Source organism: Piliocolobus tephrosceles, chromosome X (genome assembly GCF_002776525.5).
Source record: "Piliocolobus tephrosceles isolate RC106 chromosome X, ASM277652v3, whole genome shotgun sequence".
Classification (NCBI taxonomy): domain Eukaryota; kingdom Metazoa; phylum Chordata; class Mammalia; order Primates; family Cercopithecidae; genus Piliocolobus; species Piliocolobus tephrosceles.
The window spans coordinates 83406435-83426695 of record NC_045455.1 but is presented as its reverse complement, the minus strand read 5'-3'; the positions used below and the strand labels follow the sequence as shown (position 1 = coordinate 83426695).

Here is a 20261-nt window from a genome sequence, read left to right as displayed (position 1 = left end):
CTGTTTTTACAGGACTATTTTATAAGATTGGTATGCTTTCCTGTCAGGAGGCTCATAATAGCTGGCCATCTCTCTATTTATGATGTTTGCAGCTGTTGATATTAGTAATCAGTCTTGATATTCTTATTGTCATTCTTCTTCACTTCCTAGCTGAATGCTTTTGTAAAAAGGAAATTCTTATTGATTCTTTGGTTTCCCAGTGTTATATTTATTTAGGAAAGGCAGGATAAATGCTTGATTTTTTTGAATGTAATATAGTAATATTCAAAATAAAGAGGACTAGTATACTCCAGAGGTGACCAGTTGAGTGTTGTTTTTAAAAAAATCATAATGGGTTTACACGTATTTGTGTTTCAGTCAGTTATAGTGATCGCATGCTTTGATGCCCAGATTATCCTGTGTATAATCTTGGAAGCCTCTTCAAGTTAGTCCATGAGTCCTTTGGAACAATCCCAATAATCTCTGTAATTTCTTTGCTAGCTTGTATGACAAGATATTCTAGGACCATCTTGTACTTGTTCTGCCCCAGACCTGGAATTGGCCAATTCTCCGAGGGGCTCTGGTTCCTTTTAATGGAAATGGTATTAAGAAATCACAACACAAGTCCTGTGGATACTAATTGCTAATGTATAAATCATGACTCTATGATAATTCAGTAGACATAGCTTTTTTGAAGGATGAAATTCATGTTTGTTTATACCGATTCTTCCAGTTCAAATTTAGGATTACATGGTTTTTACTGAACTTCAATTTTACATTTGTATCTCTTTTTTTCCCTCATGGCACAGGATAATAACCCTGTAATATTACATAATAACTCAATTGCTTTATCCCATAATACATCCATAGCAGTCTCATAATAGCAGTAGCACCACCAATATGATTCCTAAAAGTAGTCGTTTACTTTTTTAGCTAGTTCTCTTTTTTATTTGGTGTGTATCATATTAGAGATCTGCAGTCAAATTCCTGTTTTAAAGCTATTTGGAATAATTATTCTTTGGGTGGTTATGCTACCACATGAATACATACCCTTGTTCATTTGTTTCATTCTTTTTGAAAGGCTACTCTTTTAAAATTTAATTTATTTTTTATTTATATGAAATGTTAAATGGCTTTAAAAATATCTAAAGGAAGCAAGATAGATTTCAGAAATCTAGCATCTGTTCATCAAACCTCTAACCTACTGCCTTTCTTCCCCATAGATTAAAAAAAAAAAGCCCCCTTCCATGCACATATCTGTCTGCATATGTATATGTATGCACATTTGATAAATGAGTAAGATAAACTATATAAACTTTTCTTCACCTTTTTGCTCTTTAATGGCATGGACTGGCAGTTATTCCATTTAAATATAGAGAGGTCCCCATTTATTGGGCTGTATCATAATTTAACCAGTTTATTATTTATGGACATTGGGTTGTTTTCGGTATTACAGTCTTGCAGTGAGTAGCTTTGTATTTGCGCCTTTTGTGTTTTTTGACAGTTATCTTTGGGAGCAGTTCTTAGAAATAGAAGAGTAAATGCATGTACAGTTTTGCTAGCTATTACTGTGTTCCTATTCATAATGGTTACACCACTTTGCATTCTCACTAGCAGTATATAAGAGTGTCTGCTTCCCTACAGCCTTGCCAATAAACAATGTTGTTATGAAATACGTCTCTTCCTAACTCTGGTCATCTTCCTTGTTCTGCAGGCTTTTGTGTCTGAGAAAAGTGTAGCTATTTGTACTTTTCTTTGGTCCTAGTGTTTGTAAGGCATATGTTTTCCCGTTTTTTTTTTCTTTCCATTTTTAGTCTTCCTGGGACTTAATATTTAAAGTGAGTTTCTTGGCCGGCCGTGGTGGCTCACACTTGTAAATATCAGTGCTTTCAGAATCTGAGGTGGGAGGATCACTTGAGCCGGGAGTTTCAGGCTGCAGTGAGCTATGATTGTACCACTGCATTCCAGCCTGGGCAATAGAGCAAGACCCTTAAAAAAAAAAAGTTTATTTATTTATTTATTTTTAAATAAATGTCCTAGTTGTCTTTCTGTTGTTTTTTGTTTCCTTGTTTGCTTTTATTTTGGTTCTTTTGAATCCAGTTTGACAAACTGTTTCAATGGGAGTGCTTAGAGCATTTACACTTACTGTAATTATTGATATGGTGGGGTTTAAATCTACCATCTTGATAGTTTTCCTCTTTTCTGTGTTCTTTATGTCTGCTTTTCTTGAGATTAATCAAGTATTATGATTTTATCTTTACTGTTGGTTTATCTACATCCAATAGAATTATACTAATATGTAAAAACTTTACAGCACTATACTTCCATGCCCATTTCCTCCAGTCTTTTAAGTTTTGTTGTCTTATGTTTTGTTTTTATATATGTTACAAACCCCACAATATGTTTTTGATATTTTTACTCTAGTGTATCTTAGATTAATAATGACAAATTTCTTTTACACACATAATAACCATTTCTGTCACTTCTCATTTGTTGGATGTCTATTCATATTTTCATCTGGTATCATTTTTCTTCTGGAAGAACTCTTTTTAATATTTCTTGTTGTATAGTTCTCTTCATAGTGAATTTTATAGTGAATTCTGCTTATAGTGAATTTTTTTGGTCTGAAAAAGTCTTTATTTTTCCCTCATTTTTAAAAGATAATTTTGCTTGGAATAAAATTTTAGATTGACAGTTACTTTCATTCAGTATTTAAAAGATGCCACTCCATTATCTTCTGGATTGAAGATTCTGATGAAAAGTGTTGTATCACTCCTTGTTTCTCTGTTTTTTGCACTGCTTTTAAGATTTTTCTATTTTTCACTAATTTTTAACCATATGAATAATAACGTACCTTGAAATGGTTTATCTTTTTTCTGCTTTAGGTTTATTGAGATTCTTGGATCTCTAAGTTTATTTTAATCAGATTTGGAAAAAAATTGGCCATTATTACTTTGAATACTTTTTTTTTTTCTATTCTCTCCATCTGCCTTCTTGTTTTCTGGGACTCCAATTACAAGTATTTTTGACTGCTTGATACTGTCTTATAGATCACAGCTGCTGTGTTACTATTTTTTTCTTGCCCTTTTTTCTCATTTTATTTTGATAGTTTCTATTGCTATGTCTTCAAGTTCACTGATACTTTTCTCGCAGTGTGTAATCTGCTTTTAATTCCATCAGTTTATTTTCCATTTCAATTGTATTTCTTATATTTAGTAATTCTATTTGTGTTCTTTTTATATATTTTTATATATATTTATATTTTGTATTTTTCATTTCTAGCACTGCGTTCCTGATTTACTTTTCTTTCTTGAGTCTATGTAGCGTAGTGTTTTTTTGTAACAGCTGTTTTAATGTCTACCCTAATTCCATCACTTATGGTCATTTCTGGGTCTATTTCTATTGAGTACTTTTTCTCCCATTTGTATATTATAAGGGCTTTCTAGTCTGACTGGTAGGAATGAGTAATTACCCGCCCTGTTTGTGTTGAGGGAATTTTTTGTTCTGCTGCTTTCCATGGTCCTTTTCCTGGTCTCAGGTAGTTTTTCCTCCTAACACGAGTGAGGATCATTATCCAACCAAAGACTCAGGGATAGCCTCTGCAGATTAGCAGAACTCATGCTGCCTTTCCCTTTGTAACTCCTTCCTTTCTGGTATTGTGCTCTAGAAATCAGAGTTTCCTTGGCTTCCGTGAACTCTAATCTTTATCTCCCTCAACCCAGGCTCTATTTGGGTCACTTGTACTACAGCCTGGAAACTATTTAATACTTCCATGCAATGAGCTGGGCAGGTGTAAAGCTCTTCTGGTTTGTTTCTCATTTATCAGGGATCACATTTCTCTGTTGCCTGTTCTCTAGTGTCTGAAACCTTTAGCATATTTATCTCTTCTGGGCGTTTAAGGCAGGAGAGTAAATAGTCTTAGTTATACCATTGTAATCTGAAGCGGAAATCCTCTTGTTAAAATTTTTTAAAAAATGTGTGAAGGTAAACAGTTTTTCATACATTTTAGGGTAATTTGTATGTCTTTTTAAAAACAGTTAAAGTTCTGAGATACATGTGCAGAACTCTGAGATACATATGGAGGTTTGTAACATAGGTATACATGTGCCATGATGGTTTGCTGCACCCATCAACCTGTCATCTAGGTTTTAAGCCCCACATGCATTAGATATTTGTCCTAATGCTCTCCCTCCTCTTGCCCCCGACCCCATGACAGGCCCCGGACATAGGGAAGGGATGTTCCCTTCCCTATGTCCATGTGTTCTCATTGTTCAACTCCCACTTATGAGTGAGAACATGTGTTGTTCGGTTTTCTGTTCCTGTGTTAGTTTGCTGAGAATGATGGTTTCCAGCTTCATCCATGTCCCTGCAAAGGACATGAACTCATTCTTTTTTGTGGTTGCATAGTATTCCATGGTGTATATATGCCACATTGTCTTTATCCAGTCTTTCAATGATGGGCATTTGGGTTGGTTCCAAGTCTTTGCTATTGTGAATAGTGCTGCAGTAAACATATGTGTGCACGTGTCTTTATAGTAGAATGATTTATAATCCTTTGGGTATATACGCAGTAATGGGATTGCTGGGTCAAATTGGTATTTCTAGTTCCAGATCCTTGAGGAATCACCACACTCTCTTCCACAATGGTTGAATTAATTTATGCTCCCATCAACAGTGTAAAAGCGTTCCTATTTCTCCACATCCTGTCCAACAGCATCTGTTGTTTCCTGACTTTTTAATGATCGCAATTCTAACTGATGAGAGATGGTATCTCATTGTGGTTTTGATGTGCATTTCTCTAATGACCAGTGATGATGGGCTTTTTTTCATGTATGTTGGCCACATAAATGTCTTCTTTTGAGAAGTGTCTGTTCATATCCTTCACTCACTTTTTGATGGAGTTGTTTGTTTTTTTCTTTGTAAATTTGTTTAAGTTCCTTGTAGATTCTGGATATTAGCCCTTTGTCAGATGGATAGAGTGCAAAAACTTTCTCCCATTCTGTAGATTGCTGTTCACTCTGATGATAAGTTTCTTTTGCTGTGCAGAAGCTCTTTAGTTTAATTAGATCCTGTATGTCAATTTTGGCTTTTGTTGCCATTGCTTTTGGTGTTTTAGTCATGAAGTCTTTGCCCATGCCTATGTCCTGAATGGTTTTACCTAGGTTTTCTTCTAGGGTTTTTATGGTTTTAGGTTTTCCATTTAAGTCTTTAATCCATCTTGAGTTAATTTTTGTGTAAGGTATAAGGAAGGAGTCAAGTTTCAGTTTTCTGCATACGGCTAGCCTGTTTTCCCAGCAACCTTTATTAAATAGGGAATCCTTTCCCCATTGCTTGTTTTTGTCAGGTTTATCAAAGATCAGATGGTTGTAGATGTGTGGTGTTATTTCTGAGGCCTCTGTTCTGTTACATTGATCTGTATATCTGTTTTGGTGCCAGTACCATGCTTTTTTGGTTACTGTAGCCTTGTAGTATAGTCTGAAGTCAGGTAGTGTGATGCCTCCAGCTTTGTTCTTTTGGCTTAGGATCGTCTTGGCTATCTGGGCTCTTTTTTGGTTCCATATGAAATTTAAAGTAGTTTTTTCTAGTTTTGTGAAGAAAGTCAATGGTGGCTTGATGGGAATAGCATTGAATCTATAAATTATTTTGGGCAGTATGGCCATTTTCGTGATACTGGTTCTTCCTATTCATGAGCATGGAATGTTTTTCCATTTGTTTGTTTTGTCTTTTATTTCCTTGAGCAGTGGTTTGTTGTTCTCCTTGAAGAGGTCCTTCACGTCCCTTGTGAGTTGTATTCCTAGGCAGTTTATTCTCTTTGTAGCAATTGTGAATGGGAGCTCACTCATGATTTGGCTCTCTGTCTTTTATTGGTGTATAGGAATGCTTGTGATTTTTGCACATTGATTTTGTATCCTGAGACTTTGTTGAAGTTGTTTCTCAGCTTAAGGAGTCTTTTGGCTGAGACGATGGGGTTTTCTAAATATACAATCGTGTCGTCTGCAAAGAATGACTATTTGACTTCATGTTTTCCTACTTGAATACACTTTCTTTCTTTCTCTTGCCTGATTGCCCTGGCCAGAACTTATAGGAGTGGTGAGAGAGGGCATCCTTGTCTTGTGCCGGTTTGCAAAGGAAATGCTTCCAACTTTTGCCCACTCAGTATAGTATTAGAGAACGTTTTACCTTTTTCTATCTAGCGTGTTTTTCTGTGTTTTTGTTGGTCTTTTCATTCTCCATTTTTCGGCCTTTACATGTTAGGAATATATTTCTTTTAATTATACTTCACCTTTAGTATCTTTTGTGAGACTCTGCTCTTAGTGTGATAAGCACTGGGTTGGTATCAGGCAATGAGGAAGTTATGGAAGTTTCTTTTGCCTTGAGATGTTTGTATAATAGTTTAAGAGCTCCTTTATTCATTATTCATTTTAAATGTTTGAGTTATAAAATAATACGATGCATGAATGTTCTTCCAGGTGGCTGCATGACTTACTCAGTACCTCCCTCAGAACTCTGCTCACATGTTTCTTTATCAGAGAGATCTTCTGTTTAAAATTGTAATTCTCTTATACCTCTCTCCCTGTTTACTATTTCTATCCTCCATCTTTAAAATAATTTTTCTCTGTAGCAGTTCTCACAGTTTAACATAACATATATTTTGTTAATTTATCTTGCCCCTAAAATGCTAGTAGCATTAGGTTAAATATTGGAGCCTTTTAATAGTCCATGTCATGTAATATTGCTTAATAAGCATTGTTTAATCAGATTTTCCTTTTTGTGGCTTGCTCTGGCACAAAATGAAAGGTGAATTGGAAGAGGCAGAGACTTGAGAAAGAAGAGATTGTCAATTTTGTACATGTGTAAGGTGGCAGAAGCTTAGTTGGAATGATAGCAGTAAGAATAAAAAGAGAAAGGCCTGTTGGGAGCAACATTAACAGGAGAGTGTGGGTCACCAGCCTTGTTAGTGTTTGCTTTTGGTAAATAAAAAGTAAAAAACACCACATTTGTATTTGGATTATGTTTTTAATATAAATATTTATAAAGCAAAATCATAGGCCTTTGAAAGTGAGTTTGAGTAAATCTTGGTGCCTTTTGCTGTCCTTGTAAATCATTACTTAAAAATACAAATATTAAAGTATCTAGCAGAAGTTTTGTTGATTTTTCTGGTTTATTGTTTTTCTTTGATTTTTTTTGTATAGAGCCTTGCTTCCTGTTCTACATCACAAATCTAAAAAAGGACCCCCCCGTCAAGCCAAATATGCCATTCATTGTATCCATGCGATATTTTCTAGTAAAGAGACCCAGTTTGCACAGATATTTGAGGTAATGAGAAAAAAATTTTCTTGTTTGTTTGATATGTCATAGTTACAAAACAAATATTGATGACTTAATGGAATGTTCCCATTTGGTGATGCATCATTTTGTAATATATTTTCAGAATTTGAATCAGTAAAATCAACATTGATAAGTGTTAAAATATGAAAATATCTCAGTATTCAAATGTTTAATGATAGATTCAGAAATCAAGCATTGTATGTTTTTGTACATTGGTTTATATGTTTGTATTTGGAGACTATTTTTTGTTGACAGGTAATTACATATAAAATCATAGGTACAAATAGTAGGTAACAGGTGATTATTCTCTCAATTTATAGGATCAAAAAATTTGAATTCTGTTTGAGAAACTATTGAAGTGTAAGGTTTTGTAAATCAGTACTAATTGTTAATATAAAGTAAGTTTATACTTTTATGACTGACCTAATTTTGTCAGATATAAAGTGTCTTTTCAGTATATATTTTATATTATTTTATCCACATTTTACCACATTACTTTACTCAGGCATTGCAATTTTATTGCTGCCTATTGTAATTAGGACCTGATGCTAACATTACTATTGCAAATAAAAGCTAAGCAGAAAATTCATAAAATCCTACTTCGTAATTTTAGTTAGAGAGCCTTGAGTAAAGTCAAAACAATTTAGAAGTTATTCTGACGCTCCTTACCATAAGTACTTCGACTTAATATCTTTGTTTTAGAAACTCTTGTGGTACTTTTGTCATATTTTCATGTATTATATTAAAGACCTGACGGAGAAAGTAAAGTAGTTTATCTTCCAAACACCATCTTTCCTTTAGATATCAGAAAGTTTAGTTTTTGTGTATTTGGGGATGGAGATATTTTCTGTAGTCTGTGTTTGTATATGAGAATGGTTTTAATAAATTGGTGTTAATTTATAGGAAAGTTTTTTTTTTTTTTTTGGTCGCTCTTTTCCTTTCAATGGTGATGAGATAAACACTGATAGAAGTTGAATTTCAGAGGAGTTTTGTTTTCATTTTGATATTGTATCTGCTGTTTTATCTTTACAAGAACCTCTGTAGTCCTCTTACTATGTAACATGTGGTTGGCTGGCTTCCTGAGAAAAGGTTTAATAGAAATATCTGGCATTTTTGAGGTTCCAGTAATCTAGGGCCTGGCCATTAATTTAGCTTTTCAGAAATGATTTTGTTATGGAAAATTATCAAACTTATAGTAAACTAATTGAAAAAACTACACTGTGATATTTTTGTTTATAATATGAACAATAGGCTTGCAAGATGTGCAATGGAAGTACTGAGGGAAGTCTTGAATGGCGAGAAGTAGACTCCTTTAAATATATTTTTTGACTAAATGAAGCCTCATATTGCCCTAAGTTGTTGGGAAAGAGCAGTTTTGTATTGCCTTTCAAGCCTACAATTCTTAGTGTTCTGTGTGGGAGAATAGAGCACCAGTTTTTCATTAAAATGTGGCATTAAAATGTCTAATAGAAAATATATTCACTTGCTTCAAAATCAGAAGGATGCAAAAAAGAATATACAGTGAAAAGTTCCCCCACCTATGTATCCCCAGCCACTTAGTTTCCTTCCCCAGAGGCAGAGCCATTGTTACTAGTTTCTGAATGTACTTTTCCAGCGATATTTTACTCATATACAAGTAAGGGCATGTAAATATGCACACACACACACATATTTTGTTTCCCCTTTCTCTCCTTATGCCAATGGCATCTTTTAGTCACCCTTCTGATTTCAAAAACTAAAACACACACACACACACACACATATTTTGTTTGTTTTGTTTCCTTCCTCCCTCCCTCCCTTCCTTCCTTCCTTCCTTCCTTCCTTCCTTCCTTCCTTCCTTCCTTCCTTCCTTCCTCCTTCCTCCTTCTTCCTTCTTTCTTTCTTTTTTTTTTTTTTCCCCCTGAGGTGGAGTTTTGCTTTGTCATCCAGGCTGGAGTACAGTGGCGTGATCTCTGCTCACTGCAACCTCCACCTTTCTTGTTCAAGCGATTTTCCTGCCTCATCCTCCTGAGTAGCTGGGACTACAGGCATATGCCCCAAGCCTGGCTAATTTTTGTATTTTTAGTGGAGATGGGGTTCCACCATGTTGGAACTCCTGACCTCAGGTGATCCTCCTGCCTTGGCCTCCCAAAGTGCTGGAATTACAGGTGTGAGCCACTGCGCCCAGCCTTAACAATAGTTTATTTCTGATATCATTTTATATGAGTATTTGAAGAGCTTCTTCATTCTTTTGTCATGGTAAAATGCATATTAATGGTTGGGTTTCCTATCAGAAAAGCAAAAATCATTTTATTTGTTACAGTGTTTAATATTTGATGCTATAATGAAGACCCCCAAATTCAAGTGAGTATATGTAGTAAAAGCTTATTTCTTGCTTCTGAAAAGCCCAGTGGGTGTATGAATGACCCTCTCTAATCAGTGGCTTAGGGACACAGACTCATTCTGATTAGTGACTTCTCTTTAAATCCCACTGGATCCTTGGCATCAAGCCAGCCAGTGAGTACAGCCTGTGGAGAAGACACACTGCTCATACCCACCTCAGTGCATATGTGGCATACTTCATTTTACTCCCACTCCCTTGACCAGAACTCATTCATATATCCTCACCTAACTGCACAGGAAGCTACTAGTGGAGTCCTCCCTATGCCCAGGAAATTGAAGTGGATATTGGTGAACCCTAGCAGTCTCTAACAGTTTCGTGTATATGGTAATAAACTATATGCTATGAAGTCCATGTTGAAATGTTTCTTTACCCTACCTCTAAACTGAATTGGGCAAAACCGAAAATGTTTGAACCTGATGCCTTCTGGACATAGATAACCTATAGAAGTCTAAATGTAATCTTGAGTTAATACTTATACTATGTATATTTATTGAAATTTTTGTAGTTTTTATAATTTTCATAATTTGAATTACAAAATAAATTTTTGTAATTTGATTTACAAAATAAATTACAAAAGTTGTACAATTTTGTAATTTGGAAATGAAATATGTAAAGAGTTTATTTGCATATGTGTGGAGTTGAAATATATTTTCCTCCCCTCATTTTCAGCCTCTGCATAAGAGCCTAGATCCAAGCAACCTGGAACATCTCATAACACCATTGGTTACTATTGGTCATATTGCTCTCCTTGCACCTGATCAATTTGCTGCTCCTTTGAAATCTTTGGTAGCTACTTTCATTGTGAAAGATCTTCTCATGAATGATCGGGTAATTTATATTTTTTAGATTCATGTTCTTTGTAATGTTAACTTTTGGAATTTTATTCAACAAGGAAAGAAGTGAAATGATATCAATAATACTTCCATTTAAGTGCCTTGATTTTAGGTTTTCCTGTTTAACAAAAATAAGCTTTGTCTCCATTATGAGCAAAACCACATTGAAACATCTTTTTTGTTGAGAATAGGCCTATGACCTTGTCAAATACATTCCTTGATAAATACAAAATATAACCTGATGCTATCTATGTCAGATTTACAGGAGTTTAATTTTTGACAGGGCATCTATTTTTAAAAATATGCAGATTGGGAAACCAGCTCATAGTATGGTTGTCATGATTATAGTTGTTCCTTTTTTTGTATTAAGTTCTTTTCCCTACGTTGGGAGAGAATGAAAAAACATTGGGAGAGGAAATAATGGTTTTGTTAGTCTTCAGTTATTTTGTATCTGCTGTGACAGCATTGTACTAGGTTCTCTGGAGAATTAAAAGAAACATGAGATAAAGTTTCTACTCCCAAAAGTAAACATAATGTAAGTAGTGATATTTGGGTTAATCTGCCACCTGATTTTTTATTTTCAGTTTGTCCTGTCAGTTGTGTTCATTTTTCTCTTTTCTTATTTTTGATTAAATATTTTTATTTCATTTTACCAATCTGTTTTGCACTTTACTATTATTTTAGTAGTTTTCCTAAAAATTACAACATGGGCTTTTGACTTATTGAAGGCCGATGTCAACTGGTCTGCTTTGAACTTTCAGTATAGCACAAGGAACCTCAAAATACTTTAATCCCCTTTATTCCTTGGTGCTTTTTTGTGCTCTTGTTCACACAGTTCTATTACTGCTGTTATTTTATGCAGTTAATATTTATTTAGATTTGCTAACATATTTTCTCCTTTTGTTTTTCAATCCTTTTTATGTAATGATTTTCTTTCTATCTAAAGAACTACTTAAGTACTTTTTTTTTAGTTTGGATTTCCATGAATGAATTTTGTCAGTTTTTGTTTGTCTGGAAAAATCTTTATTTTACCTTAATTTTTTAAAGGATGCTTTCTTTGGGTTAAGAATTCTAGACTGGCGTATTTTCCCCCATCAATGATTTGAATATATTATTCTATTCTCCATTTTCTTTTTTCTTGAGGTTTATTGACAGTCCTGTTCCTCTGAAGGTCTTCTGTCTTTTGCTGAGAATGTTTGTGTCTTTTCTATTTTCCATTGGTTTCCAGTTTTACTATGATGTGTCTGGGTATACTTTCCTTTATAGTTATTGTACTTGGGGCTTATAGCTCTTCTTGTATGTATAGCTTAAAGTCTTTTACAAATTTTAAATAATTTTCAGGCATTATCTTTACATACATGATTTCTGTTTCATATTCTCTTTCCTTTCTTACTGCAGTTCTATTAACACACTTTAAACGTACATTTTTTTTGCTGTGGTCTAGCTATCTGACACACTTTTTCTGTACTTTTCTACCAGCCTCCTCATGCTTCAGTTTTTGTTTTTTTCTGACCTGTCTTTGAGTTCACTCTCTTCAATTTTGTCTAATCATACGTAAAGCTTATGCATTTGAATTCTTAATTTCACATATATACACATATACTTCAATTCTGCAATTCTGTAGTTTTTAAACATAGCTCTTTGTTTTGCTGCAGAATTTGCTTGTCATTAAATCCTTGAAAAATCTTAGTTATGTTACGATTATATCTGTTAGGCTTATCATCTTGATCTCTTACAACTTTTGTCTATTTTTTTCTCTAAATTTCTGGTTAGATTTTATCTTGTACATATGTTGCTTTTGATTGAGTGATAGACATTTTGTATGAAAAGTTGTTGAGATAACGTGAGGCTTCAGATGAGTTTATATTCTTCGAGAATTTTACTTTTGTTTCTATCAGGCAGTTAAGCCATCGTCAGCATCACTTCCATCCAATGAAAATGAAAGTTTGGCTTCAGTTTTTCACAAGCATATTTTTTTTTTTCTGGTCACCTTATGTCTAGAGTATATTTGTCTGGGATCCACCCAGAAGTCCAGGTTGTTTAACAAGGACTTTACTTTTTAATGGGCTCAGGATTCTTAATCTTGTTCTTCCAGCTCTGTGACAGAAAAGCTTTGCTCAACTTCTCATCCCCCTTTCTTTCACTTTCAGAATCATTAATCGTCTATATGTGAAAAAACTAATCTCAATGCCAGACTCAAATCTTTTGCTTTCCCTCCTCATTGGAAACTTTGCCCTGCAAATTCTCACTGCTTTGGTAGTTGTCTGTTCCCTTCAAACTGATTTTTAAAAAATATTTTGTCTAGCCTTTCCATTTGTTTCAGTATGAAAATTGGTTCAGAACAACCTAGTCACATCTTGTCAGAAACAGAACTGCTCACCATTTTTGATACATTAATTTGTCTTGTTTTATTATATACTTGATATGTACAAAGGAATGTATGTAACATTTATATAACATGTTTCATAATACAGTGAACACCTATGAACTCTTAGTTCCTTAGAGTTTTATTACTCTTCAATCCTTTCTATTTCCTCCCTGTTCCTAATATCTACTCTCTTGAATCTTGGGTTATTCTCTGACAACAACAAAATTTTCCACATACTTGTTCAGTTTTGCTTGTTCTTAAGGTTTCTAAGAATTATATCACACCCTATGTAGTCTTGGAGGATTTGCTTTTATCACTCCACATTTGTTTTTAGGAATAGTCTTTGTTACTAAATCTAACTGTGGTTCATTCATTTGGTACTCTATAATTTCACTGTGGAAAATATAATTTATTTGTTCTTCTGGTAGATTGCGGAATATTTCCATTTCTTTACTCTTGGAGAGTGCTGCTATGAATGTTTCTGTTGAAGCCCCCTGTTACGTATGAGCAAGAATTTCTCTGGGTTTTATTCCTATGAGTGAAGTTGATGAATCATAGTATATAGACATATTGAACTTTTCACCTTTTTGCAAATCATTTTCTATAATGTTTGTTAAAACTTATTTTTCTATTAAGAAATCTGCCAGTAATGTTATACTCTGTTGGTAGAAAATAATAGATACAGTATCTCATCTAATATAGCTCATTATAGTCCCAATATGCATTTCTGTGTTTACTAATTAAGTTTATATGTCTAGTCACCCTTCATGTTGCCTACTTTCTGAAATTCCCTTTTGATGTATTTTACCTTTTATTCCCCTTGGTGCTTTTTTCCCATAGGTAATCTTTACCTACATTAATCTTTTATCTGGTACGTGTTATAATATCATCATGAAATGTGTAAAACCTCATTTATGTGTGTCTTTTCACTCCTTTATTGTGTCCTTTGATCCTTTGAACAAAAGTTATTGCTTTTTTTTTTCTTTTTGAGATGGAGTCTCACTCACCCATGGTGGAGTGCAGTGGTGCCATCTCGGCTCACTGCAACCTCCACTTCCCACATTCAATCCATTCTCCTGCCTCAGCCTCCCGAGTAGCTGGGACTACAGGTGCCCCCCACCATGCCTGCCTAGATTTTGTATTTTTAATAGAGACGGGGTTTCACCATGTTGGCCAGACTGGTTTCGAACTCCTGAACTCAGGTGATCCACCCAGTTCAGCCTCCCAAAGTGCTGGGATTATAGGCGTGAGCCACCATGCCTGGCCTGAACAAAAGTTATTACTTTTAATGTAGCTGTATTTATCATTATTCTTTTGTAGTTAATACTTTTTACATCTTATTTAAGTAATCTTTTCCTACTCTAACGTTATTAAAATAGCCTCCCATATGTTCTTTTAAAAGTTTGAAGGTTTTCTTTTTTTACACACACAAAAACCAGTCCATCTGGAATTGATTTACTTGTTTTTTGTATGCTATAAGGATTTCATTTTTGCTGCATCTTAGAGTTACCAAATTCACCGGCACTGTTTATTAAAATATCTTACCATCTCCTAGTAATCTGCAGTGCCACCACTCATGTCTCCTATAGAGCCTCTGTTCTTTTCCATTGATTTGTTTGCCCTTCCACAAGATGTCTTTCCTTAAAGTCTTACAGTTTTCTCTAAAAAGAAAAATTTCAAATTTCTCTCATACAACTTACATTAGGTGCTAAATAAAGTTTTTAGGATTATGTTTTATGTTTATGATTGATGAGGTGAATTATTTGGTAGTTCTGATTTTATATCCATCTTTCTTGCTAAATTCTATTTTAATTATGTCAATTATAAAGAATGCCAGCTTTATTTTCTAATCCTTGCATATTTTATTTCTGTATATTTACTTACATTTTAGGTATTTATCCTTTTTCATCCTAACTTATCAGTTTTTGAAAGAGGTGTATTCACATCTTCTGCTGTGATGAAGTTTTCAATCTTCTGCTTTTAATCATGTTTGTTCTGGTTTATTTTGTTATTCTGCTAGTTGTGTAAACATTCATGAATTTTATATTTTATTTGGTGCTGTAAGATAAAATATATCAGTATCCCGTTTAAGTCCATATCCTCTTCAGTGCTTTTCATCTTGACTGCTATATTTTTCCATCCCATAATTTTCAGATTTCATATGTCATTTGTTTTTGTTGTATCTTTTGTGGCTTTATTATTTATAAATCTACCGGATAGTCTCTGTTGTTTCTGGTAGTATCTGATAGTTTCTTATTTATGTAAGGTTTTTGTTTTCATTTTTCTTTGTATTTGTAGTAGTTTATACTAATGTAGTTTTTTCTTGTGAATTAAATATTTTAGTGTTATCTTTGAGAAATTCTTTCAACATGGATTGTAATTTGGAAACTTTCTGTCTTGAATTCTAGTGTTCATTCTTCAATACTGTTTCTTGGATATTAGAATTCTGTGTTTCAAGTCACTTGAAAATTCAGAGCATCGTTTTTTTGGCATCTGGTCTTGCAGCTGAGAAATCTGAAGTTTATTTTTTATTCCTTTTGGTAGCTTCTCTATGGAAACTTTTGGGATCTTGACATCCTTAGTTAGAAATTTCGTCACAGTGTGCCTAATGTGATTTGTTTTTCATTATTTTTACTTCATACTTTGAAGGCACTTCTCAGCGGAAGAAATGAGTCCTAAACTGTATGTGAATCTGTAGCTCTTTGTGTTTGGGGGAGTTTGCCTTTTATATGTTAGGGCTTCCTGTTTTGTTGCCAGAGGGTTACCTGAGGTGATACTCAATTACTGTTCTTTGACCTAAGGGTAAAAATGGGATCTCAAGTGTTCCAAGATTGGTTCAGCTCTTTTGCCATCTTAATTTCCTGGTTACTACTGTAAACACCTGTGTACTAGTACTTGCACGTGATCACCTCAGGATTAGTTTGGGGTTGTGCTGAAAGCAAAAACAAACTCCTCCAGCTCAAGATTTTTTTTTTTTTTTTTTTTTAATACCTTTCCTCTTGTTTAAGAGGTACACCTTTTGGCTCCTTTTTTTTTTTCTTCTTTTTAAGTCCTAGTTTTTGCCACCTGCATTAAATAATTGAATCTCAAAAGGGGCTAAATAAGGGAGTGATGTGTAAGAAGTTAGAGTTAGTCCCACCACACACCTAGAAAGAACCAATCGTGATGGATCTGTAAGTGCTGTACATAGGTGCTAGTGAAGGTATGCCTTTCAACCTTTTTTTTTTTTTTTTAAAGTAAATAGGGTTAGATGAGGTACTTTAGTCATATATAACAAATGTCACTGCAGAAGGTACAGATTTCATTCATTTTCTAAGTGCTAATTGAAAAGGAGGATTCATATTTATGTTTAAACATCATATTTCATTTATTATGTTTTTTTTTTTAAGCTTCCAGGGAAAAAGACAACTAAACTTTGGGTTCCAGATGAAGAAGTATCTCCTGAGACAATGGTCAAAGTGAGTAATATGCATAGATCTCTTGATTTGAATATAGTTACCATATTGTAATATTTGCGATATTAAAATTTCTATTGCAAAGATACTAAAATCACTCAAGTATTTATATTTACTGTATGACATCTCATGTGCTGTGAGACTATAGGGTAATAATGAGAAAGCTGGGATTTTGTGGACAGCTGCACATAATCTAATTTGAGGGGAAAAAAAGATTTGAAAGCTGCTTCCCTGACGGCAAAAGGCAGTGCTAGTTTTTGTGGAGTTTCCTCCATTCTGTAAAGATGATAATTCAGATTTTAAACCTGTTCACCTTTTCCATGGGATTTAATAAAACTTTTTATTTTTAAAAAATTCAGCCTATTATTTATTGAATTAGGAGTTTTATAAGATTGCTCGTCATTGGTATAGACTTGATTTATTAAAACCATCTATGGCCTGTAGTATAGACCTCATCTCAATCCACTACCAAGATGTGAAGGAGAAGAATAAATATATTAAATATTGTTATTTTCTAGCTGTAATTTCTTATAAACCCTTTGTGTGTGTGTGTGTGTGTGTGTGTATGTATTTATAGTGTGTATTACGGACTACCTTTTCACACTGTTCTGGCTTGAGGTTATGATACTAGTTTTGCAGACTCATACAGTAGTCCCAGCTTTACATCAATGAATGATGCTTGATACTTTGAGTCAGTATAAACCTGTTTTTCTCGGCATTGGTCTCAAGCTGCAGTTTCTGTATACTTGAAAGCGGCACTGGACTAGAAGGTAGGCCACTTACCAACTGGCCAGGAAAGAGATTTCAGTGTTTGCCATGAGCCAGACACTATTGAAGACCCTCTTTAGCGTCTGAGCCTTAGCTCTGTAAAAAGCTGAGATAATATGTGAAAGATAATTTGTACATCATTTTAAAAAGAGATAATATGTACTTGTTCAAAAGAATTCTTGGAAACATTAAAGGAAGTAATGGTGTAAAAATACTTTAAGTACTTCATAATTATAAAATGTAGAACAAATATGACTGGTATCATTTTTTAGACAGAAGAGATTAAATGAAATTAGTAGTTGGGAACTTAACTTTTCTGATTTAGAGAGGTTAAGCATGATTTTACTGTATTTTCCAAAGGATCAAATGCATGTTGGGGAAACATTTTAAAACAGCAAATAACGAACTAATCTTTAGTCAAATCATTCTTTTGCCATTTTCTTGGAGTCTGAAACATCTTTAATTTAAAACATTTAAGATTATCTTCATATATACAGAAAAGAATTTTTTTCTTAAGCGTCCATTAAATACATGTTATTTTTTTAAAAAGTTGATACAGAAATTCTTTCAAAATGTACCAATGTTTTATTTGTCGACTTGTCTCTTAAATAGATTCAGGCTATTAAAATGATGGTTCGATGGCTACTTGGAATGAAAAATAATCACAGTAAATCAGGAACTTCTACCTTAAGATTGCTGACAACAATATTGCATAGTGATGGAGACTTGACAGAACAGGGGAAAATTAGGTATGCATTTACTGTTTCACAGTTCTTTGGATTGCACAGTATTTCTACTCTTAGTGTAACTGTTGAATGGTGCTGTTTGCTTTTTAAAAAAAAATAATTAGAATTGCTTTGTACATGTTCACATATCTTTACTGGAATGTGCTTTTGTATAGTGGTTATTTTACAGTGGCTGTCATATGTCTGGTGCAGGGTTCTATTATACGTTGTAAATATTTTAAACAATAGATTCTTACATTTTAGAATATCTCAGATGAAAGTGTGAGTGTACCAGTCAATAACTGGTGTTTTACATTCTTGTTAAATATCTAAGGGGAAACAACAGACTGGGTAGAAGGCAACTTACTGAATCTATTTCCAGAAGTGTAAGTAAATGCATACTTTAAATATGTACCTGAAGTAAATTATTGAAAATGAACACATTTTTTTTGTTGTTATTTTGTTTTGTTTTATTTTCTTTGAAAGATGTAGTATAGAGTAGTGATTGAAAACTGCTGGACTCTGGAGCCTGGATTCAAATTCTGGCTCCACCACTTACTTGTCAGGTGAACTTCAGTAAGTTGCTTTAACTTCTTGGTCCCTCAGTTTCCTTATCCATAAAGTAGAGGCAATAATTAATGTGTACCTGGCTCATCTAGCTGTTATGATATAACTAAATAAGTTAGTATACCTAAGGCATTTAAAACATTACTTAGCACATAATAATTAGAAGCATTGGTGATAATAGTGGTTATTATGTCAGTGTTAGTTCAAATTTACAGGTTTGTCCTCTGTGTAAATCAAATGCCATTTAGTGCCCCTCCTTGGTAATATGAAATAGGAGAATAGCTCTGTGCGCCTTGGTATATCTAAAGACTTTAATAAGAAAACATAGAAAGATGACTGCCAGCTGCCTTCTGCCTTTCCATCTTTGTATGTTTTGCTTATACTGTATTCTTTGCATAGAATGTTAACAGAAGCACATCCTTCTCAAACAAAATGTATGAAAAAAACTTGGTAAATTATTCATTCTGTATATACAGTTGATCTGTTTACTTTCTTTTATTCTAATTAATTACTCTGTTCTGTTTTCATTTCTCTATTCCCATAATTTATATATGCCAATATTTAGGAGTTACAAATAATAAGTATATTTTCCATTTAAAATTTTTACTGAATTTGAAATAATTTTGTATTGATCAGCTCAGCCTGGTAAAGAAATTTTCCTCAGTGTTAATACATTTTGCCTTATAAATCAATTTATTAATTATATTATTTTATACTTTTTATTTGGCCAGTTATATTCAGCTATATAAACTTTTATCAGAGAGGCAAAATAACTTTGGTGATTTACAACATTCAGGCAGATTGAAGACACACTACACAGGTTCAAATTGAGGTTCCACCATTTATCAGCTGCTTTTATTTATCAGCAAGTTATTTAACTTCTACGTGTCTTAGATTCTTCGTCTGTAAAATGAGGATAGCAATAGTATCTCCTTATAGAGTTCATGTATATGTATTAAAATATGTAATGTAATTGGAATAATACCCAGTATATAATGTCACTTAAGCTGTTTTTTATGGAACCCGTATGACATTCAGGAGTATTTAGGGGCAGCATGGAGTTGGAATAAGAATTATTTCTGGTAGAGACGTTACAGATGGAGTCTTGGGAGTTGGTAGGTGGGGGTCTCTGTACTTTCCTTAAGTAGGAAGCTTGCATTCCTGTTTAAGCAAAAGTGATTTTTTGTGTTTACACCTTAAACTTTTATGTAAGATTTGATTTGAAGAAAAGTTTCCTCTGCTTAATAAAGCTGAAAACAACAAAACAAAAAAAGTTTACTAGGTTAAATAGAAACCTCCGGTCTAGATGGGAAATTTTAAGGATGGATACACAGGAAGCATCTGTTACCCACATCTGTGAGGAAAACATCCAACAGGTGGTTTATACTCTTTGCACTAAGAACTATGATTTACCGATTATTAGCTACTTAGAATATTGCTGTTGATGAGATGAGGCACACCTTTGAGACAAGGTCTTACAACTTCAGAACCTTACTAATGTTGGCTAGCATCCAGTCAATATTTTTACATGGCCAGCTAGATTATTAAGTCTTGGAAAACTAAGACTGTGTCTTTTATTTTAAATACCCCACAGTACTATATGTACACAATAGACATAGATTTGTTGCATGGATGTTGAGTAACAGTCTTTTACTATAGAGCTACAAAGGGGGTTCTATTTAAGGAGTTAGAACTTCTCACTCCTTATATTTGTTCAAGATCCCCTTTATTTCAGCTAATATATCACTATACTAGGACGGATTGTTTAGACATATTTACTAGTCTGGAATTCTATGAATTGTGCTTCATTTTAGCAGTTTTCCTTCCTTGAACTTAAAAAGAGCCTCATGGTAA

At 33.7% G+C, this 20261-nt stretch overlaps 1 protein-coding gene across 5 annotated transcripts in view; it reads left to right on the top strand.

Moving 5' to 3' along the window:
- Positions 1 to 20261, top strand: part of PDS5B (PDS5 cohesin associated factor B) — a 176223-nt gene that overhangs the window by 122718 nt on the left and 33244 nt on the right. For all 5 annotated transcript variants that reach the window (XM_023208803.1, XM_023208802.1, XM_023208804.1 and 2 more), the window contains exons 20-23: positions 7173 to 7296; positions 10361 to 10519; positions 16282 to 16350; positions 17728 to 17864. In XM_023208803.1, the coding sequence (XP_023064571.1) occupies positions 7173 to 7296; positions 10361 to 10519; positions 16282 to 16350; positions 17728 to 17864 (489 nt within the window). The remainder of the gene's footprint in view (positions 1 to 7172; positions 7297 to 10360; positions 10520 to 16281; positions 16351 to 17727; positions 17865 to 20261) is intronic.